Genomic DNA, 27,127 nt, shown 5'->3' with positions numbered 1-27,127 from the left:
TTTAATGTTGGAACGAGCGTTAACACAATCAGATGTGTCTGTGATGCATTCACTGAGCTTTCTTTTGAAGACAGTTTCATCAGTGTGGTTAGAAGAAACTCCAACACACTGTATATACAGGCAGTTTATTAATGGAGTTTCCTTCATATCCCCAAATTTTAATATATCTATTAAAAAAAAAAGAGTTTGACTTTGTTACAATCTATTATGAGTCATCTTATAGAGTTGCCCCGTGTTATTTCTTCCTTCATTGAAACGTGCTGTTGAACATTTTAGTTATAAAATAAGGTTAAAAATCATGTTTTATAATGAACTACGATCCATCGTGTAGATACAGAAGCTGAGTCCAGCTGTATCTGAGATTTATTTTTTCTATTAAATGAGTTACAATCAAATGTGTAATGTCTGATAAGCAGACGACTCTCAGCTCTGCTGTCAACAGACATGAAACTTCACAGTAACTGAGACTCATGAGTGAAAGTGTTCCTGCTGCTTTAAGTCTGTGGCTCACATGAACTTTGTTATCTGCTCTGAAGAGGACTGAAGTGTGTCTGTGTTCACCACAACAACTCACGTTTTCCATCAGACATCTTTGTGAAACCCACAGAATCAAAGGAGAAGATCAAGTGAGACCAAAGTTTATTGAACCTGCAGAGAAACCAGATCACTGCTGTGGAGACGACAGCACACTTAGAAATAACAAATAAATAACAGGAAAGTTACTGAAGACATGAAAACATGGATTACATCTACATTTTAGTCACATAAGATTTATTACTGTTTATGTATAAATGATGTCTTGGTCATACTTTTATTCTGAAAGGTTTGGTAAAGAAAATGTTATCTTTTTAATATAAAAAGTTTGGGAAAGTCAGTTTCCCAGCTTCTTTATAAAAGAAAGGAATAATAACTGTCCTGTTTGAACTTTCTGCCCTCAGTGGTTGTGTGAGGTTTCCTTCATGAGGAGAACAAACAGAATATAAACCAGTGTGTTTACAGTGAATGTGTCAGGTCTGAGCTGCTGTGTGGACCAGTTAGAGAGCAGCAGCTGGATTCCAGTGGTTGGACTGGTGGACGACTTCAGTGAGGAGTCGATGACATTTGGCTCTGGTAGAAACTCTGCACACACAAACACACAGGAGGAGAATATCAGCACAAAGCAGAGCTTCTCTGTTCTCTTTAGATACAGCAAAGCATGAGGACATGTCAGTGAACGCATCACAGTTACAATAATGTAACTTATTGAACTTTGACACATTTTGTGCTGGTGTGTCAGATCACACAGCATCTGCAGAAACACACAATCTTGTTTTGACACATTTTAACTGTAAGATGAAAAATAAACTGATTAAATAAGATCAAATTGCTCCATCTTAACAGTTTACTGGCACCAGAATATTTACTTGAACTGGTGCTTGTGTCCCAGTCAGTGTGTACATCCTGAGATGCTGCAGGCACAAACCTGTTCACTGTTCCCAGCTCACACTTAAAGACGACTGAATGTTTGCTGTGAGGACTCCTCGATCCTGGGATGACCTGCCTGAAGAAATCTGGCTCGCCTCATCAGTGTCTTCTTTTAAATCATTGTTAAAGACTAATATATAAACTTTAACTCATCTTATTCATCCAGCTGTTGGAAGTTATTCACTACATGACACTTGAGTCTGTGTGGCCGTAGTTTGATTCATAATTTACTCTTTGCTGTTTCACTCATCGTCTCTGGGAAGCACTCGTAACCATGTTTGAAAAGTGACACAAACTTAAAAATAAAATAAAGTTTGATTGTGAGCAACAGATTTATGGTGTTTGTACTGAAAGAAGAGCAGCTGTACCTCTCAGCTCTGACTGTTTTTCCTTCTCTTTGACTGACGTCTTCAGTTCTCACTGCTGAGCAGACTGCAGCTGCATCTGCACAATAAAACACACACAGAGGACGTCAGTGCACGATGGACTTTTCCCAGAATCCTCTGCAGGAGAAAATGGAAGGTACTCATGTTTAGCTGGATAGAGAAAAGTTACAGGAAGTCATGATGTCGCTCTGATGTTGCTCAGTTTGTCTTGTACAACATTTTTCTGAAGTCTCATATAAAGACGGTCGTTTCTCTGTTTTCTTAACAAAGTGGATTTTCTACAACAGTTTCAATGATAAGAAACAAAATGAATGACATTAGTTATGGAGCCCTTTGGTAACATATTCAGAGAACAAGATGGAAAAACAATCAGTTACAGGAGCAAACATCATGTTGGCTTGAACACATATTTGTTGTTGAAGCTTCTCAGTATTTGAAACATGAAGTGGTCGCATCTCGCAGGTAGCTTCATTTTTATAAATATGAAGAGTAAAAAACAAAAAAACGTAAATAAAAATATTAATGCCAAATTGAACAAAAATACAACTAAAAGGATTCATGGGTGATATTACAGCCAGTGTTCAAGAAGAATCTCTGCAAAAATGTCATTCTTTAATTATTTGTAAAGACAGGAAGTTGCTGAGTGCCGAAATGATAGACTATGTGCACCTTAGCATGAGATACTTCTGGTGGGGAAACTCCTGTAGAGTGCTTTGTTTATATTCGCTCCTTGTTTACGGCCGGGTTTTCCAAAACAAATCAACCAAATGAATGAATCAAGCGGCGATTTACAAATCTCAAGATGTCTTGGGCATTTACTGGATATATCTGTAGATGATGTTCATCATCTTGTCAATATTTTTTCCCCACGCCTCAGAGCAAAAGACAGAAAGGATTCAAATTTTATATTTCTCAGTATTTGTATAGTGGTCCTTGGTTTATCGCAGGTGTCCAAGAAGAAGTCCAACTTTTCATGCGATGGTTCGCATTAGGGCTGCCACGATTAGTCGACTAGTCACGATTACGTCGACTATTAAAATCGTCGACGACTAATTTAATAGTCGACGCGTCGTTTGAAGCTTTGTAAGATCCCAAAAGACGCAGGAATAAGTAGTAGTATTTAAGAGTGTAATAACGGACTGAAACAGAAGATGGCAGCACTGCATGTACAAGGATGCCAGCTGCCGTTAAACCCCGAAGAAGAAGAAACTGTGTCCCAGAATTCATAGCGCGGCCCAGCGCAGTTGTCAACAATGGCGGCATCTAGTTAGTTTTAATATCACTCTTATTATTCTTTCTGGGTCACAAAATAAACGTTTAACATATTTTCAGGTGAGAATGTAGCTGTGTAAACCTTAAATATCTGCTCAGTTTATCGAGACACCACATATTTTCAAAAGCGCTCCGACGTTTTCGGAGACGTCTGTTACCCACCAGCTCGATAGCGAGCTGGGGTTCTAGGCTCATTAGAGTCGGTGAGAACACCGGACTCCTGGCAAATCGTTTTCAAACTCACCGCCGTCTTTCGCTACTCAGGTTAAACATGTAATATAAGTCACTTAGATAACTTAAAAATGTTATTGTTTGGCTTTTTTTTAGTATTTTATTTGTTCCTGAGTAAATTGGTTTGGCTGAGAAATAAAGTTATAGTTTTTGCACAGATGAATAAACGTCAAGCAGACAACTGATTATCAGAAGTGTGAGATGCTCGAGAATATACTCCGGTGTCCTGTTATATTTTAGATAGCAAGGAGCAGACAGCTGAGTTTATTAAACTTCACTGAAACAATCTGCAAATTTCATTAAAAGTGTAATAAACTATCATCTTGTCTTTATTTTTAGTTAGCACATACCTTAAACACTTCAAGCTGTAAGCTAATGATAGTTATATAAGAGCAGACGCATGCTGGTGCAATAAGCTGTACATTTTACGTCCAATGGATGCATGATCTGATTAGTCGACTAATCGCAAAAATAATCGGTGACTAGTCGACTATCAAAATAATCGTTTGTGGCAGCCCTAGTTCGCATCTTCCTCTGCATTTTGGGTGCTACCGCAGGTGTCTTTGATGGTGCAAAACATTTCGTTGACATTGATTTTGTTGGGGAGAAAACTTACTGCTAGTGATCGATGTAGCGATTCTGTCCTGTACAGGCGAGCTGGCACAGAGGAGATCGACAATGGTCTACAGCCAATCAGGACCCAGAACACAAGGCTCTGTAGAAGGACAAAAAAACCATGCAAAATTACACACAACAACAACAAAAAAAAAATCTGCAAAACAGCGAGGCCACGAAAGGTTAACCACGTTATAGCAAGGGACCACTGTAAGTTTGAAGGTAAGTCACAAAATACCTTTCGTAAATACTAATATATAGAGACTGTTACGTGCCAAGAGATGTGGCTTGGCTGTTGTGTTCTGTTTATCTTTCAGGTGTCAAGCCTCCTCCTATTGGCCAATTCGAAGATAATTGGCATGTGTCTATTGGCTGATCTGGGGCCAGTTGGCCAATCACATGCCGAGGATCACTATAAATGAGCAGCTCCCTGGCCAGCTGGTGGCTGCTGGCTTCTGCTTTGTAACAAACCTTTGTGAGAAGGCATCTTTGTATTGTGTGTGTGGTGGGAGGCTGGACAGGTAAGCTGGGGTACCCTATACACTGGTTGCAGGTTTTAAACTGTTAGACACACCAGGTTATGCGGTTGATGCCACTTTTGTATGTTTTCACTGACTTTTTGTCGAGCAGCTAGGTAGGCCTTTTTGTTTTGCCTTTTTGTTTTAGTTAGGCCCTGGAAGCTATCGACCTCTTTTTGTTTTATTACTTTCTTTGATTTGGCTCAACCGCCCAGTCCTCCTCCCCCCACCTTTTTCTGTTAAATTGACTATCAAGGCAAGCAAGCAATAAATCCTGCCTGATTCTTAACTGTCCTGTTGTCCTCCTCCTTCATTGATTGTGGTTGTCCGGTGTTGCTGTCCCCTTCCTACCTTTGCCTCCACCACGGTGGGGGGGGACGTAACAGAGACTCTTACCAGCAATCATTCATTTTTGTGTGGCTTTGTTTTCACGGTTTGTTGATATGATGTGTAGGTGTGTACTTGACTAGCTGATAGCGACATAACGGGGAAACATCTGGTTTGACTATTGTTCACCCGTAGTTTGAATGCTGAACATTTGCCTGTTTAAATCATAAGAACTGTCACATGATATTATTGCATCATATTTTTTTATTTAAATGTTGATTTAATTGTGTTTTAATGTTTGAGATGGTTAGAACAACTTATATACTGCTGAGTAACTTTATAGTTATATAGCATCACATAGTAATTAAATGAATGGCAAGCAGTACAATCTTTGAATTCAAAATTCAGTGGAGGAGAAATAGAAAACTACAAAACAAAGGTTTAAACATATGGTATGAATCATACTCTGTAAGTACTTGAGTAAATGTACTACTTTATATTCAGACATGTCAACACTCTGTGTAGGATATAAATAATAAACTGTTTCTTCCTTTCTCCACTTATTAGTGTGCAACTCAACCAAACCCATGACGTCTGTGTTCTCCACAGTCTGGTGGTTTCTCTGCTTTTTTGTTGAATGCCCAACTCAAAATTACATGAGTCTCATTTCTCTTTAGTTCTGATATCACTGCTGAGCAGCTCAACATGTCAAGGTCAGTCAATTTAAACCATAACTGAGTTACACCAATGGTCCTTTTATGCTTTGCTGTAGCATGACATGATAATTATTACAGTAATTGATGGCTGAAGCCTGCTGAATGTTTGACCCTCAAAGTATGAAGGAAGTATATTCACCCTTAAAATAATTCCGGATACGAAAAACTGATCAGTATTTAATAAAGTTAGTTTTATCACAGGATGCAGACAGTCTGAGACTTGAGATTTAAGTAGTTTTAACAGACTAGAAGATAATAATTTGTTTCCTGTATCTGAAACAGAGTTAAATACGTTTCATATGTTAATACAAATGTAATGTCTACATATCATATTGACATAATATTATGAAAGTGTGATGTGATGAAGTACATTAGCTAAGTGTTGTTTATTACCTAACCTTCTATGTAACAAACTTGTAACAAATGCAGTTTCCGTCACCCAAAATATTTAAACACGTACTTATTTACATCATAAACATACCTTGTGCCTTTATCAAGGGGGCTGCTAATAACAAAATAAATAAATAAACTTCCATAAGCTCCGTTACAGCACCAACCTCTCCCGATTGGCGCCAAAACGCCGAGAACAGTCATACAGGAAGTCCTTCAGTAGCGTCAGGATTCTAAACGGAAGTGTCGTAACTCTGTTCCGCCCCCTTCTGGGAGGAGTCACTGGTCTCCTCCAGTGTCAGCGAGACAGTGAATGATTGACAGCAGCCTTATCAAATCCAAGGCCAAGATAACAAAACGCAAACAGGTGTACAGGTGTGCTGTACTGTCCTGTCAACATACCGGTGCACCGGCTCGTCCAACATAAACCCGTTCGTGTAGTCTGACTGTGCTTCATGAAACATGTTTGCTGTAGCATCTCCGTGGCTCTGCTGGACTTTACTGTCTGTCTCCCTCGTGGGGTTTACCTGTGCAGGTGAGTTTGATTTTAAAATCCTATCGATTTATTTCTTACCCGCGGTTAGATGTTCGAGCTGCTTTAGTTTCAGCTGCTCACAGAGAGGACGCAGGTCTCCTGTCACCAAACCTCTTATGTCATGTGAGAAAGTGGATGTTAGTGTTTAGATGTTCTCACACACGTTTACATAACAGTTTGTATAATGAAGCTGTGAAGAGTTTACTGTATACGAAACAGTTTATAACCGCATTACTCATCCTCACCTGTAGAGGGAGCAGTTGGTGCTTTCATTCACTTTAAAGCGGTGTCAGACAAACATGGACAAACTGCTCTAAAGGTTTATTATTATTGATTCATCCTTCCGACACTGCTGATAATAGAAAAAATAAAATTTATTTCTACCATCACTCCTTAAATCCCCTCAACTATTAACATGACTCACTGATGCCCCTCTGAGTGTAGATGGAGCACATGCATAAAAACAGTAGGAACCTGGGTGACACTGCAGTGTCATGTTAATGAATGCAGTACATGTTACTGTTATGACTCCTGAGCACGATTGAGTCAAAATGTTGATAAATAATGTTGAAGTCTTTGATAGCAAATTTCTTTCTGTAACAATGGGAAACACAATCTAATATAAACATGTACAAACTAAGGAGAAACGTTTGTGTGGAGTCCCGCAACACATTATTTGCATTACAAATCACTCCGTGTACTTCACCGTTCATTTTTATTGCCACATATAGAGGACAGTGGTGACGCCTGAGGCAACACATGTAAAACATTTCATCAACCTTTATGTAAACTTCAGAAAACAGCAATCAGGATTGTTAAATAAGACGGATGTAAAGAGCACACTTCTGTTTTTGTTCTCAAGTACCTTGAAGTCCATGGACCTCATAAAATATAAAACTGCACACATCATCTATAAAACCACATATAATGGTACCAGGAGATCAATGTCATATACAGATAAACAGTGTAATGAAATACTTTGGCTCGTGCTCCTCAGCTTTACATGAGCATATAGAGGTATGCACTTATATTAAGGAAGGAAATAAATATAATAATAAAAGTAACAAACAACATAATACTGAAGTATTAATATCAAGAGAATTTGAGACAATTGTTCAGAATTTACAGTTTTGTATTTACAGTTGTGCAAAAACTGGCAGTGAGGATTTAAAGTGGTTTAAAGTGGCAGTGTATAGAGTCCAGTTGTTGTAGTGAGTGTGTAATGACGCGTGCAGAATGTCAGCAGTTCAAAAAGCCTGATGGCTTGTGGGTAGAAACTATCCCTGTGTCTGCGGTCCCAGACCTTTTTCGTGCCACGGACCGTTTATGTCCGACAATATTTTCACGGACCGGCCTTTAAGGTGACGCAGATAAATACAACAAAATAAAACCAGTAGCGCTACCAAAAAGAGAAGAGTTATTCATAACACACGGCAAAAGACGCAGGAAAACCAAGTTAACAATAAAAAACGATTAAAACCCTGAAAACCATCAATTTCCCACCCAAGCCTCAACTCTTGTGGTCCGGTACCGGGACGGGGGGTTGGGGAGCGCTGTGCTAGTTTACTAATGTTCAGGCGACATCTGACACTGAAAACTCATTGAAACCTGCTTTTGGAAGGATGTGAAACAGTGAATATAATCAGATAGTGGATCTAAATTACTCCCGAATTAGAGCTGTCATTATATTTATACATAGATGTTTTTCTTTAGAGTGCATACAAGTGCTAATGATGGTGGTGAATGGAGTATGGATCGTAGTGTCGGGACCGATAAGTATGTGTATACTACTCCCTCCTTTGTTATTTCATGTCATGTTTGTTTGCACATGTGTAAGTGTACTAGATGCAGGTGAGAAAATTCAGGGCAGAGTCTGCTTGCTCAGAAATGCAGGTTTACAGAAGCTGGAGTTGAATATTTATTTGTATTTATTTGGAATATTTTGTACTTTGAATGATACACTGGCATAAACATGTATGTGTGTATTTGTGTCTGTGGTGTGTCTGGTGACCATTTACCCTGATGTGCTGGACCCAGTGTGTATACTTATCTGCCTGTAGCTCCTCACTCTCATTGGCTGCTGTAAAGGTGAACAGTTATACTCAGACCTCTGTAACCTCTCTGCTTTGTGTTGTTTCCTCTTTCAGACCAGAAAACTATCACAGTTGAGTCTGGACAGAACGTCACTCTGACATGTCGAGCTCCAAACAACAACATCACGGTCATAGAGTGGAAAACAGCTGACTTGGGAGAGGAATACGTCCTTTTGTATCGGCAAAACTTCTTTGATACCACCAAGCAGCATCCATCTTTTAAGAACCGGGTGGATCTGCAGGACAGACAGATGAAGGATGGAGACGTGTCTCTGATTCTGAAGGACGTGACGATTAATGACACTGGAACATACGAGTGTCTTGTCTTTATGAGAGAAACACGCTCGTGGAAAATCACCAGCATCATCTGCCTGACTGTTGTTGATCCTCCAGGTGAGTGAGTAGAGTTGAGTGTGTGTGTGATCAGAGGTGAAGCTGCTTCCTGGTTGTTGATGTTTGTTTCTAAAGATGTTGTTGATGAGACTTTGTAGAAAGCAGCTGGTCTGAGTGATGTGATCAGAGTGCAGTAGATAATGTCTGACAGCAGTTTGAAGAGGAAATGGATTCTGTTCTGTTCTTCACTCATCACCTACCTGACAGCTGACACCTCACACCTGTTTCTCACCTGCAGGTCAGACAGGAGGAGACATAGAGGATGGATCTGTTGGACTGAAAGTTGGTCTTCCAGTTGCTGCTATTGTTACTGTTGCTGCTGTTGGTGGGGTTTTTTTGATCTACAGAAAATGTAAATCACAGAAGCAGGGTTTATACCAGCCTCCAATTGAACTTCAGCCTGTTTGAAATGTTTCAATTTTTTGCAGCTGAAGTCTGAAGTTATAGTAAACCTTTTCAGGTTTAAATGTCCATTAATTTATTGAGTAATTTATTTTTAATGTATAGAAAATGGTACAAAGTAAAAGTTCAGCCTTTAGCTCCTCACTGTCTGTCCAATAATCATGCTGGACTAGAAGTCTTCATATTTATATGAAAAGAGGAAGTTGTTACTTTTACTTGTAGTATCAAAATACCCGCTGCTTCACTTTAAAAGGATAGAACACTCGTATTTATATCACAGAAGCTTCTAATGTTTATTATATAAATCTTTAAGCACCGTGCATCCATCCATTCTCTTCCACTTATCAGTAAGACCTCCTGCATTGTTCTTGACCCCCTCACACCCCGCACATGGAACTTTTTTCTCTCCTCCCATCCGGCAGACGCTATCACAGCATTGAGGCCTGATCCTCCAAACTGTGAGACAGCTTCTTCCCACAAGCCATCAGACTCTCAAACTCACTACTGGCTCACCCATTCCCCCTGACAAACCGTGACTCCACATACCACTGCCTTTGAAATGCACATGAATCCTCAAGAATGCTGTTTATGTTTTCAAGCTGCTACACTGGTCACTTTGAACCATTCAACTGTAAATTGTAAATTGATATGGATCTTTACCTTTTACCTTAGTCTTAAAGTGTGTATTTATTTCTTACTCCTATTCTTCTTATATTTATTGTTTGTCTTTTGCACTAAATGGAACTGGAGCCTCGTCTTGTCTCTCTCTATACTGTACTGTTTATAGCAGAAATTACAATAAAGTTTACTACAAATTTTGAACCAAAGTCTCAGAGGAGTGTTTGCAGCACCTTGTTGAATCTCTGCTGTGAAGCATTTATACAGTTCTGGAGGCAAAAAAGGCCAAAAATCAGTACTAGGATGCATACAGATGCGTCTGTAATGCACTTATTGGCAGTTCCTTTAATATCATCAGTCTGCTCAGAAGATCTCACAAACATTTTACATAGACAGTTGTGAAAGTTGTGATAGTGAAATTGTTCCTCCTGCTTTTAGTTTGTGGCTGAAGTTAACCTGTATGTTGTCTTTGTTATCTGCTCTGAAGAGGACTGAAGTGTGTTTGTGTTCACCACAACAACTCAACGTTTTCCATCAGACATCTTTGTGAAACAAGCAGAATCAGACGAGAAGATCAAGTGAGACCAAAGTTTATTGAACCTGCAGAGAAACCAGATCACTGCTGTGGAGACGACAGCACACTTAGAAATAACAGCAAAGTTACTGAAGACATGAAAACATGGATTACATCTACATTTTAGTTACATACCATTTATTATTGTTTATGTAGACATGATGTCTTGGTCATGCTTTTATTCTGAAAGGACAGTTTTCTTGAGCTTCTTTATAGAAGAAAACAATAACAAAAACTCTCCATTTGAACTTTCTGCCCTCAGTGGTTGTGTGAGGTTTCCTTCATGAGGAGAACAAACAGAATATAAACCAGTGTGTTTACAGTGAATGTGTCAGCTCTGAGCTGCTGTGTGGACCAGTTAGAGAGCAGCAGCTGGATTCCAGTGGTTGGACTGGTGGACGACTTCAGTGAGGAGTCGATGACATTTGGCTCTGGTAGAAACTCTGTACACACAAACACACAGGAGGAGAATATCAGCACAAAGCAGAGCCTCTCTGTTCTCTTTATATACAGCAAAGCATGAGGACATGTCAGTGAACGCATCACAGTTACAATAATGTAACTTAGTGAACTTTGACACATTTTGTGCTGGTGTGTCAGATCACACAGCATCTGCAGAGACACACAATCCTGTTTTGATACATTTTAACTGCAGGATGAAAAATAAACTGATTAAATAAGATTAAATTGCTCCATCTTAACAGTTTACTGGCACCAGAATATTTACTGGAACTGGTGCTTGTGTCCCAGTCAGTGTGTACATCCTGAGATGCTGCAGGCACAAACCTGTTCACTGTTCCCAGCTCACACTTAAAGACGACTGAATGTTTGCTGTGAGGACTCCTCCATCCTGGGATGACCTGCCTGAAGAAATCTGGCTCGCCTCATCAGCGTCTTCTTTTAAATCATTGTTAAAGACTAATATATAAACTTTAACTCATCTTATTCATGCAGATGAGCCCTACCACACACTGCTTTCAGAAAGCCACTAGCATCATGGCTGACCCACATCACCCTCCCACCAACTGTTATCCATAACTGTGTGAAAACAGCACTTGTGGAGGTGCAGGGAGGGAAACTCCAGGTTAACTGAGTGAGTTGATAACAAGCTTCATATGACAGAATATCCTGATTACCAATGTTACTGTAAACTAATCTGAATAACAGAAACATACCCTGGGTATAATAAACCTGCTCTGTAGTGCAGGAGATTCTACTTACAGAGCAGACACAGCACAGATGTTTCCTTCATCGTCCTTCTCACTCATTTCAGCTTTTTCTCATTTCTGTCTCTGACACCAAGTACAGACCACCCTCTTCCTCCGAGTCTATGGTTTTCTGTTGGTATAAAATAGTGGTGAGATAAACTATAATAAAAAATAATATAAGAAGATTTACAGTAAGCCAAGCTTATTTCCTTCGCTGAAGGAAAACAACAAAAAACTGCAATATGGATGAGCCGGTTTCTGATGAGGAGGATGATAGAGAGCATCAACCAGAGGACACAGACACATCTGATGAATCTGATGAGGAGGTCACAGGTGCTGAAGCTGCTCCTGCTGAAATATACAAATTGCCCACATGGCAGGGCATCAAACTGCCCCCTGGGCTCACCAGGTTTGCTGTGACAAGAATAAGTGTCTGTTTATGTCACTGACAATAACGACATCATTGCTGTGACAAATCATGAAAGAAAAAAAGTCGATGGCAACATTTGGAATGACACTGATGAGGAATACGTGGATCCCCATGTTCTTGTCTCTGTAGTTTACAGATTCAGCTATTATAGCAGCGATAACTTCATTGGATCAAACCTTTCTGCAGGTTACACTCAGGACCAAACAAAATACTACACAACAAATATCTATGAAATACTTCCACTGTTTTCAAACATTTCCAACGTCCCCACATTAAAAATAATAACCAACAATAATCCTATAAAAATAAATAAAATTCCCACATATCCTAATCGTACCTTACAATCCACTAGGAACCAATAAACTTTGTGGGCCCCGGGGCACCATTTTCCCCGCTCACAATATCAGAACCAGGAAGCAGCAGGTGAGTAACAGTATCATTTATGCTTGGTAACATAAATATTATACAACTTAGACGGGTTTGAGGTATTTTAATATAAATTTCTCTGTGCTTGTACATTGTAGACGAACACTGTAGTGATGAGTCGCAGGCCGACCACAAGCAAAACAAGCGCACCCACAATTAATGTGAAAGTCTCAGATTATTTCTTGAGCTTTCACAATCACAAGATTTTCTGAAAACTTGACCTCTGACCTTGAGGTGGAAGTCTGAAATTCAAACCCGTCTGATAAATTTATTTGACGCACCTATTGTATGAATTTCAAAATCCTAAATCTTCTCATTCTCGAATTATTGAATTTGCACTGGGTGTTCACACCCAAGTGATCGCTTGGTGATGAGCATTTTCTATTTTATGCCCTAACCACCTTATATTTATAGTTTTTAACAACAGTTTCTTAAATTCACAAAATTAAATCACGAATGAATTTTTTTGGTATTTAGATTTATATGAGCTCTTTATATAAGATTAGGGCTGCAGCGATAGATTATTTTAGTAACAAGTAATCAACCAACTCTTCTATCAATTAATCACGTAATTGGATAAGAGAAAAAACACAGGCCTTTAAGTATTAAAGCTCCTAAATACATTTTTATTGCAGGACTGCTTTTAGGCACAAATGTGGGTGGAAAGCTCGTAATAGCATCATTTAACACAACAGCATGCGACAGCTGTGTGAAATATCGACACAAAGAACTTGTGTTGAGGACTTTTTTTTAATAATCCAATAACTCAATGAATCGCATTAATCTAACACAGATTCATTAAAAGCTGATTTTTCACAGACGTTTATTTAGATTTGTTACAGATTCAGCAGAGAGAAGTTCATGTTTGCACACCGCTGATATAAAGACAACTGTTTCAGTAAAATCAGTATTACCAGAATTACTGAGGAGCAATAAGAGGGCCCTGCCCTGCCTGCTGATCAGGTCGATGTCAGCAACTAACACAACAAGCATAAGACAATTTTTTTTAAGGCAGGATAAATATTTATGTAATTTGCAGTAAATTCTGTGCCTCAGGATTCGCCTGACGAGCTGACTAGTTTATATATTTTTTTGAAAGTGAAACTCTTACAAAAGCCAGAAAACCAGCTGCCACAATACAACAGTAGTCAAACTGACGCTGAGTACATCAAGCAGCTTTTTAATGTCAAACAAGGCTGTGTGCTGCTGTAGATGTTAGTGAATCTGGCCCTAAATCTTTCCTTTAAGAATCCAAGCTAGAATCAAACGCCTCACATCACATTACAATCTGATGCCACAACATTTGCCATCACAGAAAAAGGAAACATGAGTTCTGTCCATCGTCTGTAACTCTGAAATCTGAGTAGCTGCTGCTCTCACTCTGAACCATGAGACAAACAAGAGCATCTGTACCTCTTACCTTTAAATGTTTCTCTTCTCTCTGATGATGATTTGTTGATGATTCGTCCATAACTGACATCCTCAGTTCTCCCTGCAGATCCACAAAGGTGGACACGACAAAGCAGATACAGAGGATGTCAGTGCAGGTGACACAGACCTAATGACATCACTGCTGTTGTTATAACACAAAAATCTGTCACATTACTCAGTTTGGTTTCATCAGAGTTGACATCCTGTCAAGCTGACAAATAACCCAGAGTTCAGATGAAATTCTCGAACTCTGATGCCTGTAGTCCTCCAGGCCTGAAGCAGGATTTGGTCTTTTCCAGGTAACGTCAGAGTTAGCTCAAGACTCAATTCATTTTTAGTTTTAAAGCTCCAACTAACAACAGCGGTTCCCTCAAGGCATTTTTCAGGCTTTGCAGAGCTTCGCTCAGTTCACTTTGGACTCAGGAAGTAAAATGATGGTATCCACCAGGAAGACAAATGATTTCCAGATTTTGTTAAATTCCCTAATAGAACCTTTTAGAGAGAATCTAAGTTTTTCCAACTTTAAGTTAAAGAGTACATCCCTCACCCAATGATCATGAGTTGGGGGGTGGGGAAGCTTCCATTTCAACAGAATAAGCCTCAGAGCTAGTAAAGTGGTAAAGGCTAGGGCCCGTTTGAGGGGGCCAGATGAGTTTGAGTCGGGAGGAATGCCAAAAATTGCGGAGAGTGGGTTAGGTGGGACAGTCTGGCCATATGCTTGGCTAAGTGTGTCGAATATATTCCTCCAAAATGCACTCAGTTTCGAACAAGACCAAAACATGTGGACATGGTTGGCAGGCTGTAGCTCTTCCTCCCATCTCAGCTTAGTATGAGAAGTGGATTTGGGGACCAAAGCATCTAGCATTTTACATAACGACCCCCCCTGTACCAGCCTGGGTACAAATGGAAACTGCATCTAGCTGTTACTCATTATCATCAATACTCAGCTCACCACTCCCTTTTTCTCCAACCCTTGTTGGGGATAATCCAATAGTTAAGGAAACGGTAACTATTTGGCGACAGTTCAGAAAATACTTCGGGCTACTTGGACCGTCTTTGCTAACACCTTTAAAAATACTAGAAACAAGATTATTATGACTCACAACACTTACTCAATAATTGACAATGTCTTAATGAAGAGATGGGATCTATATAGAGTAACTGAATGCACAATTGGAGTGACAGATATTTCTGATCATTGTGCCATTCACTTAAAACCAGGGGTGGATCTAGAGAAATTTTCTTAGGGTGGCACGAGGGTGGCAAAGAAATCAAATGGGGTGGCAAAATCGACGCTTTTGTTTTTTTTAAACACATATGCACGTGGTTATATATGGTTAAAATGACTCAAATGCAGTAAGTATACACTTTTTTCATATAAATATAGCCTATAACTTAATTATTGTCTGTAGCCTACATAATTACACACTTTAGTTACATAAAACATGTGAGTTTTGACTCTATGTACTGTATAGCCTGTATAATAAATAAATATGTAGCCCAATAAGTATAAAATCCAGAAAGCTACACAACATGGGGCGGTTCATTTACAGACAAAAGTCTAACTTAAGTTTCACACTGTTTTTTGTTAGAAAACAATCACATTGTTACAGCTTAAATTGCACAAAATGTCAGAAATCTGCACTGTCATGAACGAAAATTTAAACCTAATTTTTCATGATTTGTTGGATTAACCCACTGAGGTCTGAAATACAACCGGACATTTTTGATTCCTTTTGCGTTTACGTTTGTATTTCACCCTCAGATTGTTTCATTTTATTTTTCCCCCTTGCCTTGTTTGGCATCTTTCTTTTTTTAGCTCAACAGAATTTAGTTGTTTTTTTCACTGACATACTGCATTAGTATTACTGTCCTGAAATCACACAAAGAACTTAAAATCCTAGTAGTATTTTTTACTGTAAAAAACCACAGACATGTTGAGTAAATATAAAATGTACATTTTGTAAACATATACAACTATTTATCTAAAAATGCAGCCAATACACCTGTTCTTTTTTTCATTTTGTACAACCATTTAAAAATATTACTAAAACTAAAATGAGAGAACAATCAGGTGTCACAATAAGATGCCCCACAAATGATGTGTGCCAGTAAAAAGAAAATTTGTCCACCAAAAGACAGAAGAGCACAGGGATAAACCTGCAGGCCTGACAACAGCAGGTGTATCACTCTGCTGGTTTTCTTCTTAGTGACAGTGTTTACATTGCAAATGTGCCTTTGTGACATTCATTAGTGCCCTCACTGACACACAAAACAAAACGACTGCACAACAGAACAGCTACACAAGACAACACAAAACACTAAGTATACACTCCACACTAAACGTCACAAATCTCCCACATCTAAAAACTCTCTCTCTCTCCCTCTCTCTCATTCTCCCACTCGCGCTGTCCTTAGAAAACGCTTAAAACACACACACACAAAAATGTGACGACAGTATTTAGAAAAAAGCGTGGCTTATATATATTATCATAACTCTGAATTGTTTGCTAGCTTGTTGCTATGTCAGCTTACATCAGTCATGTGATTTGGAGGTGCAGCGTGTCCGTGGACCACAGAGGGTTAATAACACTCACCTTCCTTCCACACTATGCAATATATTCAGTTTTAGCATTTATATTCACTGTTGACTGTAACTACGCTCAAACTGTTAATACTATCTTATTTTAATAAACAACACTGTCATATGCAAAACTGGGGTGGCATTTGGGGTGGCAAGGGATCATTTTAGGGTGCCACTTGCCACCCTTCTAGATCCGCCCCTGCTTAAAACTAAATCTAAATAGTAGATGTAGAAATACCTGTTGGAGGTTAAATCTGAGCTGTCTGAATAAAAAGGAAACAAAAGACCAAATCAAGAAATACATAAAGCGATAGACAGAGGAAAATGCCACAGAAGAAATGAGTCCAACAGTGTTTTGGGATGCATTTAAAGCTGCACTCAGAGGGAAACTTATTGCCATAACTTCAAATCAACACCAAATGAGGGAGGCCCTGTACCTAAGCCAGAAATATTATACTGAACTACTCTGAATAGTCACCTGCAGGACAGAAATAAGAAAATAGACAATATATTTACTTTCTTGTTTCAAAAATCTCAAAAACCCTTTGATTTTTGAAACAAGATTATTATGACAATTGCCTAAAGGCAACTAGACGGTTAGCACGGCGTCTTAGACAGCAGCCACCTGCTAATACAGTTCACAAGATTAGGGACCCATCTACAAACAACTTACTGTATAGCCAGGAAGCAATAGAAGAAACATTTAGGAAATATTATTAAAACTTGTACAAACAACCATGTTCCTCAAATAAAGACAAGAAAGCTGCTTTTCTTGACTAGACTTACCACGTATATGTACGCAGCAAAACAGCAAACTAACTGCCCCTATCACTCATGAAGAAATATCTAGAGCAATTTCAAGACTTAAAGCCAATAAATCTCCGGGGTCCGATGGGTTTCCCTCAGAGTGGTACAAGAACTTTGAGGAGGAGTTGATACCAATGCTTCAATCATCATTCAATCATACCCTTGCAGAGGGTGTAAACCCTTTCTCATGGAGAGAGGCGATGATCTTTCTCTCAGTAATCCCTAAAAAGGGAAAAGACACTGAATATTATATCAATTACAGACTCATATCGGTACTCACTGTGGATTACTAAATATACACATCTATAATTGCTGAACAATATGGGGCAATTATGACAGATTTAATTAATAAAGGCAAAACTGGCTTTATCACAGGACGTAGAACTGAAGGCAGTATAAGAAGGACCCTCCAGATAATTAATTGGATGCAAACAAAAAAAGGACAGTGCAGCCCTAATAAGTCTGGATGCAGAGAAGGCTTTCCACAGTATAGATTGGAGCTTCTTATATGCCGTGCTTGAAAGGTTTGGCTTTAATAGAAATTATGCCCACATCACACCAGTTTTAGCCAACCCACATATATTAATATCCTATCAATTTCAAAATTCTCTTGCTAACCTTTAAAATCTTAAACCATTTGGCTCCCAGCTATCTATGCGAACTCCTCCATTTGTATATCCTTAATAAGGCACTTAGATCTTCCAATCAAATGCTCCTGACGCAACCGAGGCCTCGTCTGAAGTCCAGAGGTGATCGGACCTTTGCTGTCGTAGCTCCCAGACTCTGGAATAACCTCCCTCCTTATATTTGTTCCTCAGAGTCCATCCAATCTTTTAAATTGTGTCCTAAAACTTATTATTTTAGTCCGGCTTTTGATTCAAACTAGTATGCTGTTTCATGGCTAGTTATGTTTTTTTAACCCATGTTGTTCATATTGTTTCCTGCCCTTCTTTTAACTGTTTCTTTTATTCTGACTTATGCTATTGCTCTGATCGACTGTGAAGCACTTTGATAAACTTTGTTGCATTATTATGTACTATAAAAATACATTTTCATCTGATTTGATTTGAAATCTATTTACCAATCTCCTACAGCTCGAATTAGAATCAATGGTAGCTTAACAGAGCAAATCTCTCTCTCTCTCGCCAGGTTTGTTGTCTCTCACCTCTTCTCTTCACTCTATACATTGAACCGCTGGCACAGGCCATCCAACAAAGTGAGGAAGAGGAATAAATATTAAAGGGGAAGAGCACGTCATCAGCTGATTTGCAGCTTATCATACTCTATTTAGAAAATCCAAACCAAACTATAATTCCACTGTTTAATGTAATTCATATCTCTGCCAAAAACTCGAGGTACAAAATTAATGTGACCAAAACTCAGATACTTGCTTTCAATTATTGGCCGTCTGAAGAGGTTAAAATAAGTTTAAACTGAACTGGACTGCAAAACAAATAAGATACCTGGATGTAACTGTGACTAAACATTTGAGTGACCTTAATAAAACAAACAATGATGGACTGACCACTCACATTAAACATGATCTGAACCAATGGTCAACTCTTACACTAGACTTTAGTGCAAGAGTCACAACAATAAAAATGAGTATCCTCCCACGGCTATTGTACCTTTCCCAATACCTGCCAGTTAAGATCCCAGTGGAAAAATTCAACAACTGTGGTAGGCTCATCTCTAGATTTGTATGGAACGATCAAAGGCCTAGAATAAAATATTCGAAATTAATACTGTCTAGGAAGCAAGGTGGTGTGAGACTCCCTAATCTAAACGATTATTACTATGCAGCCCAAACCAGACCAGTGATAAAGTGGTTTTATCAGAACTTTAAATGGAAAGATATTGAAGTAAAAGTACAGGATGTCCCAGTCCCAACTTAAGAAAACTTTCCTATAACATCCCACACTCTAGAGATGTGGTTTCAGCCTAGGTAAACAAAGTAAGTTGGAAAAAGAGGTTAAGAGGTTAAACTGGGCTGATTATGATGTTGGTGTTGTACCAAGTGAACATGACTCAGGATCCAGGAAGTGGGAACAAAAAGGAATAACAGTGATTTGTACAATAATGAAAGATGGCCATTTGAAGTGAGAAGTGGAGATTATATGGAACCAAGGAAAATTAATGAATGAACAAAACATTTAAGGTTTATGTCTATAACTTTGTAAATCCATATATATGTAGGAAAAGTGTGTATATGTGCTGGAGTATATACGCTGCTGAGCATATGTAGGCATGCATATGGTAGCTGATTATAATTGGCACCCACACCTTTTATTCATATTAGTTATGTTTGTTTTGACTGTATGTTTGTTGATTTCTCCTGAAATGTCTAAATGTTTAAACTGTGACAAAACTATTAATAAAAACAGTGTCAAACAAAAAAAGAAAAAAGCAAAGAAAAAAGTGCTTGTATAAATGTATATAACGTGCTTTAAAAACTTAAAAAGTAGAAAAGCAATAAGAACCAGTTCATTTACTGTTTAACAATCCTAGTATACATAAATATTGGCAGGCTGCCAAAGAGCTGTGAAAAAGAAGGAACTTCCTGTTTCAAGCAGAAACTGCAGGGTTAGTGAAATTAGTGAGATTCCTCCACACTGACACTTCTCCATTTTGTCTTCACCTCCATTTTGTGTTGACTCTACACTTCAATGCAGTCAATTTATTTCATGGCTAAATTATTTACACATGTGTCTCTTTTGTTTACTGTCAGTAGCATTAAACATCCACAGTTTTACATCATCATCATTACAGAACAATAATTAGAATTTATCCTAAAATGTAACCAAACATTAAAGCTCGGCTGATTTTTTTCATCAAGAACATCTTTAGAAACAAACATCAACAACCAGGAAGCAGCTTCACCTCTGATCACACACACACTCAACTCTACTCACTCACCTGGAGGATCAACATGAAGGTAGATGATGCTGATGGGGTCATTCTTGAAAAAGGGCTCTCTCCCTCCGGCTTGTTCCTCTCTTGAAGACACGATACTTGTATTTTCCAGCATCTGCAGTTATGATGTCCCTCAGAATCAAAGACACGTCTCCATCCTTCATCTGTCTGTCCTGCAGATCCACCCGGTTCTTAAAAGATGGATGCTGTTCATCTGGATCAAGCTGCTTGTCTCAGTACTAAAGGACATGTTCATCTTCCAGGTCAGCTCCTCCTCTTGACTCTATAACTATGAAGTTGTTGTTTGGAGCTCGACAGAGTGACGTCCTGTGCAGACTCAGCTGGGACGACTTTCTAGTGTGAAAGAATGAAAGAAACACAGCAGAGATGCTATGAAGGTCAAAGTGCAATCACTCATTTTTACAGCACCGATAATTAAGAGAAGCTACAAACAGAGACATGAAGTCACTTAAGCAGAGAGAGCACAAAGACACTGGAAGCTTAAATTGATCAAAATCTGAGTATTGCTAGAGACCCATGTGTAGGAGCCATATGAGTTGCTCTTTTTCTGTCTAAGTGGGTTGGTTTAAATGGACTCACTGTATTGGTGCACGGGTGTGGGGCGTGTCTCATGGGTGTGGTAGAGGATAAATGTGGTTGCATTCACCTGTTCACAGCTCCTGATGTTGATGAGCAGAAAGGTAGGGTGAGCATGAGGCAAAACTTTCTGTTGACCGCAGCTTAAATGACTTTGATAGATTTTGACTGTAACTTGATGTTTTTTGTATATTTGTGCACTAATTGATGCCATAGGCCAAGTTGTTATTTGGCATACTAATTGGTGCCAATTGGTGATAGGTGGTGAGTTGCAGTTATTTGTTTGTGTGGTCTGTGCATTTGTGTAATTGTTAATCCCCTGTGCTGATTTGTATGTTGGACAGCTGCATGCGGAATAAAAGGAGCAAATGGTACAGAAGTGTATTTTATGCGTTTATTGTTGCGCGTCATCTGTGTGCTCATGTTTAGCCTGCCGCGGCCGTTGATTGGAGGAGCCGCAACACCATGGTACTCTTCTCCTTGTATCTTAGCCCCACCGGAGATGTGAACTCAGGATGGGCAATGAAGACAGAAGTCGAGAAAACAGGTTCAAGAAAATGAGACATCAGTGAATCACCATGTTGGATCATGTCAGTATTTTATATTGAGTGGCGTCTCAGATTAACGGGCTACAGTCAAAGTGTGTAAAACAAACGGTGGTGAATGGAGCAGCTACAAAGTTCACTTTTCTTCAGGTCAGAGTTTGTGGATCAGGTGCTTTATGAAGGTTTTAATGGTCATTACAGGAACTGTAATGAAAGAAACTGTAATGGGTGAAAGAAAACTGTAGAAGCAATTACAAGTTGAATCTGGTAGTTGGGGTTGTTAGCTAAGATACAGTCATTAAGAAGCGGCACAACTAATATGTCTACGCGAGCTAATTTACGATGTGCACCGCTAGCGTGGCCATTTATTTTTTTTAATGCACCTTCTCAGATTAATTCACTGCGTGTCGTGCCATCAGTTAACGCTTCGCGTGCCGTACCCAGGGTTGCCGACCCGTTTTAAACCATTTTAGCCTTGAGTGTCCTGTCAAACACAACAGACATTAAAGAGATAAGAAAGAGATGCTTTTAAAAAATAAAATCTATTATGTATAATTACAAACATACTAGTTAGTATATACCCATATTGCAAATAACTCTGTTATTTAAAAGCTTGATTGCTGTTGTAAAAAATTTTTAAAGCAATTCAGATGCATTTTGGGACTTTTGTATCTTGTCAGAAGAAATGAGCTCATACTCAAAAAGAAGGAGATGTGACTGGTCTGACAGAACTCTGTACCTGTGTGATTACAGACCAATCATAAATGGACTGGAGGGAGAGGTCTTGAGTCCTCCCAGTTGCACAAGACGTGGCGGCTTAAATTTTGCCTGCTCAGAGAGATCACCATACCACGGCCATATCTCATGATGCTCTCCAGTACAGCCTTCTGCTTTCCTCTATATTTGAATGCAATGTTTGCACCTTGTGTTCCACGTCGTTTATTTAAAGCTGATGTTAATTATCATTTTGCTGATAAATTGTACAATTTTAACTCCAGCTACCAATGCTACCAATGCTACCAATGCTACCAATGCTACCAATGCTACCACAGGGCAAGAGGTAGGCCAGTGCCATCCTCTGAGGGTTAGGGTCCATCTAATGCACACCATACAGTGCAATTGTACACCCTTTTGCACATGCTCTACAGAGAAAACAAAGCTTTACAGTTTATAGTGAAAAATGTCGATTATATATATTTAACCTCTGTAATAGTCTAAATATTTATTATTGAGCCATTTGTACATAATAGAGCTTTTTCATTTATTTTGTAACTTTGTAATTTATTGTATTATTGACTTTAGTTCAGTCTGTTATTGTTACAGTCTTTGAGCAGCTGTAATAATTTCCTTAGAGATTAATAAAAGTATTCTGATTCTGATTTTCGATTACAATGGAGTTCCACCTAATGTGCATGGGTTCGTTGTAGCAATGTGGCCATGCTTCCCGTGACGAACACCACAACAAACATGGACGCTGAGGTGACGATATACCTGCTGCTCAGTCTGTGGCTTTATGGAAGATTTGGGGACCACAGTGCTCGTTTCAGGGTCTCAGTTTTGATTTTCGTAACAAGACACACGTGACTCGTCAATTATAACTTTAGATTTTACTATAAAAAGGTACACGCCTGGCACATTATACACAGTAACCTGCCTAGTCAGCTTATGTTGATGTCTTCTAATTTAGCAGAAGATTTATTCACATACAAGGCAGAGAAATTTTTGCCTCTGTCACAGAGTGGACAGCAGAGTTTTTGTTTTTGTTTGTTTGTTTAATTATTAGTAAGTGTGCAGTATATTAAGCAAAAATGTAGCATTTAACCTAGCTTGATTTAGAAGTCTGTGGGAAATTACCTCCTAACTCACGTTGTAACCATTAGTAGTTCACGTTATCCAGGAAGAGATCAGCAAGTCAGGTCATGTCAAAGGTTTACAGTGTAGTTTCACTTGTTGTGCCACAAAGTGATTTCCAATGTTTCTCTGTTTTTCTTATGTCTAATATATTGGCTTATATCGGTATGTTTTGGTAAATAAACTGTAATGAACAGGATTTGTGAAGGAGTTATAAAGACATGACTTGTTTTTGAAGTGTCTTTATAACAGCGTAATTGTTACAGACCTTTTGATCACTTAAAGTGTGCTTACAGAACTGTGATGTTATATTTCTTAGCTAGATCTCTCTGGAAAGCCATATTTTTAATGTCCATAAGACTTCAGTCATATAACACAACCAGCCTTATCATGAAATTACTGAAACCACAATGTAAAAAAATCAGATAGGTAAAAAACACTTAACTTTGAAATATCGATTCTTTTTGATAAATATATATATAGTCATACATATTAGGATATGACTGATTAGCATGCAGTGTTAAAAACAAATACAGGTAAGGCAGGTGAGGCTTGCAGTCAAAACTATTCTTTGAATATCTGACTTATAAATAAATACACAACGATATAACTACTGTGTAATAGACAAACTACTGCAGATCATTTTTTTATTATTAACAATACCAAATTATCAAAAAGGGCAGTTTTGTCACGTTCCATTCCTACATTCAACCTAACCCTTTTTAAGCACCTCCCATGACACACAGTCCCATCGCATTAAAAAGACCCTTCAAAATACTCTCAGGATCAGCAGAACAAGATACGAGATGGGCCCTGGAAACTGCAGGATCTGTGCGGCGCTCTTTACCTGCTTCATCGTGTTGGGATCTGCAGGTGGGATTTGACTTTCATCAAATGTTTTTTGAAAACAGCAGCAGCGGTGTAAACACAAGACACTAGCATTATTAGCATTAGCATTAACGCCTGGGAGTTAGTTTAACTTAGCTTGGCGACAAGATCGAAGAAGCTTCTGCACAAGACTAGGGGGGGATCAGAACAATGTTTGGCTACAACATCGCTTTCCACACCCGTCATTGTGTCTGTAGACATATACTGACCACCCGATCGACCCCTGTTCCTGACAAGGCCTTTTAGCTCCTCATGTCAAAGATGCAAGCTGAGTCGACACCGGTTAGCCCAGTTGATAATCAAGCGAGACATCAAAGTAGATGAATGGGTATTTGTATCTATGTGCAGAATGACCGGTCAAATAATAGCATAGTTTTGGGCGGCCTCTGGTCTCCAAAACGAAGAGCAGTGGCCGGCTAAATGCCGAGCTAACTAACAGCTAGCTAGCTTATGTTAGCTAGCACCACCTAACAGTGGTGATTGTTACTGCTGTCTGGATGCTAACGTTAGTAAAGCTCTTAAAAGAGTACCTTTTTGTCATTGTACATGTACAACGAAATTGTGGGTGCTCTACACCAACTGTGCCGGAATATAAATAGTAGACATCAAGACTAAATAACAAATAGGGGAAATCTGTACAATCGGACTATCATCAGTTAACAGTCTCACCCTGGTTTCATATCATAAAAAGAATATTTTAATCAGGAAAACCTGAAGTCTGTACTTTTAAAATTATATCAACACGTGTAGTCACGGACTATGGGAGAAACCACACTTGAAACTATTAGAACTCTATTAAAACTTGTCCCGTGGACAGGTTTTACACACCCACAAATACAGGACTGCTTTGGACATCAGAGCCTGGCTGAATAGCAGTCATTTTTGTCCTATACCAAGTGATGTGCTCGTTACACCACTTACTGATATTAAAGTTTATTAACATATTTTTGTCCAGGACGATTTAACTCTACGTACCCCCACTACGCTTGTTATTATTATTATCTACAACCCTTTGCCATTCAGTGCAGGGTGAAATTTGAGACAGTAGGTGGCGCCATTGTCCCATTTAACCGGGAACCTGCACCTTTACAGTTCTGTCACACAAAAGGACATGAATGACTACTGATGGCTAAAGCTAATTTACACCATTGGGCCCTACACTACAAAATGTGATTGATTTAACACTGTGAAGCTGGATTTAATAAATGTTTGTGCCTGTACAAAATATGACGTGACAGGGTTGATTGGTTGCTGCTGCAGTAAGCAACAAAGAGCTGAACTAAAACTGAGTGTTAAAAACAATAGTGTCACAATTAGTGATGGGAAGTTCCTGTGACGGAAACCGTAACTCTGAAACTGAAAGAAATCTGAGGAAAGTAAAACTAAAAAGCACCTACAGGAGGTTACTTTTGTACTGCCACTGGCTGCAAAGACTTCTATCCTAATAAGCATATACTGGTCGCTTTCTGTCTTTTAGCAATAAAACTTGAGTTAGACTTCTGTGGGAAGTTTAAGGCTAGGTATCATCAATGATTTCTAGATTTGATTCGATTCTATCTGAATTAGGGAAATTTTGCCTCAGACAGTCAGAAATATTATAAATCTGGTCATTTATCAGTACTGACACTGTGAGACTTCATCAGAGGTGAGACCACTAGATGCCTTTGTGTCAAAGTAACTGAGAAAAAAACAGAAAAACCTGAAGGAGATTTTCCTGCCATGCTTTTTATAGCAGGTTTGCGCTTTGTGCTGAATCTGTCGCTTTATTTAAGCTAGAATCGATTTTAATCGGAAAATCGATTATCAAGAACCACCCTTAAGGAAATTACCTCCTTACTCACGCTGTAACCCTCCGTTAGTAGTTCACGTTATTCGCGAAGTGCAAGTCGGGTAATGTCGAAGGTTTATGGTGTTGTTTCAGGTGTTGTGCGACCTTTCCGATGTTTCTCTTGTGTATAGTATCATTGCTTATATTGTTATGTTTTGGTAAATAGACTGTAATGATCAGGATTCATAAGGGGGTTATATATAAAAATGGCCTGTTTTTGAAGTGTTTATAACCGCGTAATTATACCCATACTACAATGACTCCGGTTCTTTTGGTCTCTTAAAATATGCTTACAGAACTGTGATGTTGTATTTCTTAGCCAGATCTCTCTGGAAATCCCAATTTTATGTCCATAACACTTCAATCATAACAACCCAAATGATCACACTGAATATAAAACGAACGAACTGCATTTCTTGCAGCATAGTCTCTCTGTAGGCCGCTCCTCTGGGTCTCTCCTTACCAGGATTATCGCTGTACAACTACACAGCCTTACATGACGTGACACCATTTTGTCCGCACAACTGCGAGCAGTACAAACGGGAAATACAACACCGAGAGCCTAGCACGGCCATAAATATTGGACTTCATCTGCTCAGTAACCAGGCCTGAAACAATCTCCTCAATTTATATGTCTGTGTTTTACTTACCCCAACGCGCCGAGGCTGTAGAAGTTACAGGCCTTTGTGCCTGTCGTCGGGCAGACAACATGTTGTGTTGGATGTTGAATAAACCTCGACGCAGTTATAAAAATAGTTAACACTTCAAAGTTAAGTTATTGTCTTTGAGTACTGGATATCCCAAATCTTTTTTTCTACATTATCCGTTAACGACCGAGATAAAACCAAACGTTCTTCTTCACCTCGAGCTCGCTAAAGGGAAGGAGACAACACGAAGCAGTAGAGTTTTAGGACACAGTTTGCCCCTCCCCCTTCGTGTGCATCTCCTCCCCTTCGTTACACGAGCCAATATGAACTAGAACTAACTGAACTCACCAGTGTGCGGAGAATATCTGATAATATCTATAACTGTGGTAATAGTAATATTTTAGTTACATTACTTACATTTTCAAACTGCAAACTTCC

At 38.9% G+C, this 27,127-nt stretch overlaps 1 protein-coding gene and 3 long non-coding RNA genes across 7 annotated transcripts; 2 read left to right on the top strand and 2 right to left on the bottom strand.

Annotated features, from left to right (window-relative positions):
- Positions 1-622: 622 nt before the first annotated feature.
- Positions 623-6,118, bottom strand: LOC120436929. Its single transcript, XR_005610680.1, has 4 exons — positions 6,011-6,118; positions 3,970-4,068; positions 1,833-1,908; positions 623-1,119 (listed from the first exon to the last, which is right to left on the bottom strand). It is a non-coding gene; the product is annotated as an uncharacterized LOC120436929 (long non-coding RNA).
- Positions 6,119-6,263: 145 nt separating this feature from the next.
- On the top strand, positions 6,264-10,156 carry LOC120436885 (programmed cell death 1 ligand 1-like). The gene is made up of 3 exons (XM_039607726.1): positions 6,264-6,454; positions 8,602-8,940; positions 9,179-10,156. Exons 1-3 carry the CDS (start codon positions 6,382-6,384, stop codon positions 9,346-9,348), a joined length of 582 nt encoding a protein of 193 aa, XP_039463660.1. The 5' UTR covers positions 6,264-6,381; the 3' UTR covers positions 9,349-10,156.
- A 378-nt stretch (positions 10,157-10,534) lies between these two features.
- Positions 10,535-26,966, bottom strand: LOC120436917. Of its 3 annotated transcripts, none has more exons than XR_005610668.1 (5): positions 26,693-26,966; positions 20,337-20,687; positions 14,019-14,090; positions 11,321-11,872; positions 10,535-10,977 (listed from the first exon to the last, which is right to left on the bottom strand). It is a non-coding gene; the product is annotated as an uncharacterized LOC120436917 (long non-coding RNA). The 3 variants fall into 3 exon arrangements; XR_005610667.1 differs by having other exon boundaries at positions 11,756-11,872; XR_005610665.1 differs by having other exon boundaries at positions 10,535-11,872.
- On the top strand, positions 20,990-24,539 carry LOC120436981. 2 transcript variants are annotated; one of them, XR_005610724.1, is made up of 3 exons: positions 20,990-21,034; positions 21,360-21,520; positions 22,229-24,539. It is a non-coding gene; the product is annotated as an uncharacterized LOC120436981 (long non-coding RNA). The 2 variants fall into 2 exon arrangements; XR_005610730.1 differs by having other exon boundaries at positions 21,017-21,039.
- Positions 26,967-27,127: the final 161 nt, after the last annotated feature.

Source organism: Oreochromis aureus, linkage group 3 (genome assembly GCF_013358895.1).
Source record: "Oreochromis aureus strain Israel breed Guangdong linkage group 3, ZZ_aureus, whole genome shotgun sequence".
NCBI lineage: Eukaryota > Metazoa > Chordata > Actinopteri > Cichliformes > Cichlidae > Oreochromis > Oreochromis aureus.
This window is presented reverse-complemented; position numbering and strand designations above follow the sequence as displayed.

Coding starts and splice junctions, on each gene's coding strand:
- LOC120436885 (XM_039607726.1), top strand. CDS start 6,382: ATGTTTGCTGTAGCATCTCCGTGGCTCTGCTGGACTTTACTGTCTGTC. Junction 6,455..8,601: donor CGTGGGGTTTACCTGTGCAG/GTGAGTTTGATT, acceptor TTCCTCTTTCAG/ACCAGAAAACTATCACAGTT. Junction 8,941..9,178: donor GACTGTTGTTGATCCTCCAG/GTGAGTGAGTAG, acceptor TCTCACCTGCAG/GTCAGACAGGAGGAGACATA.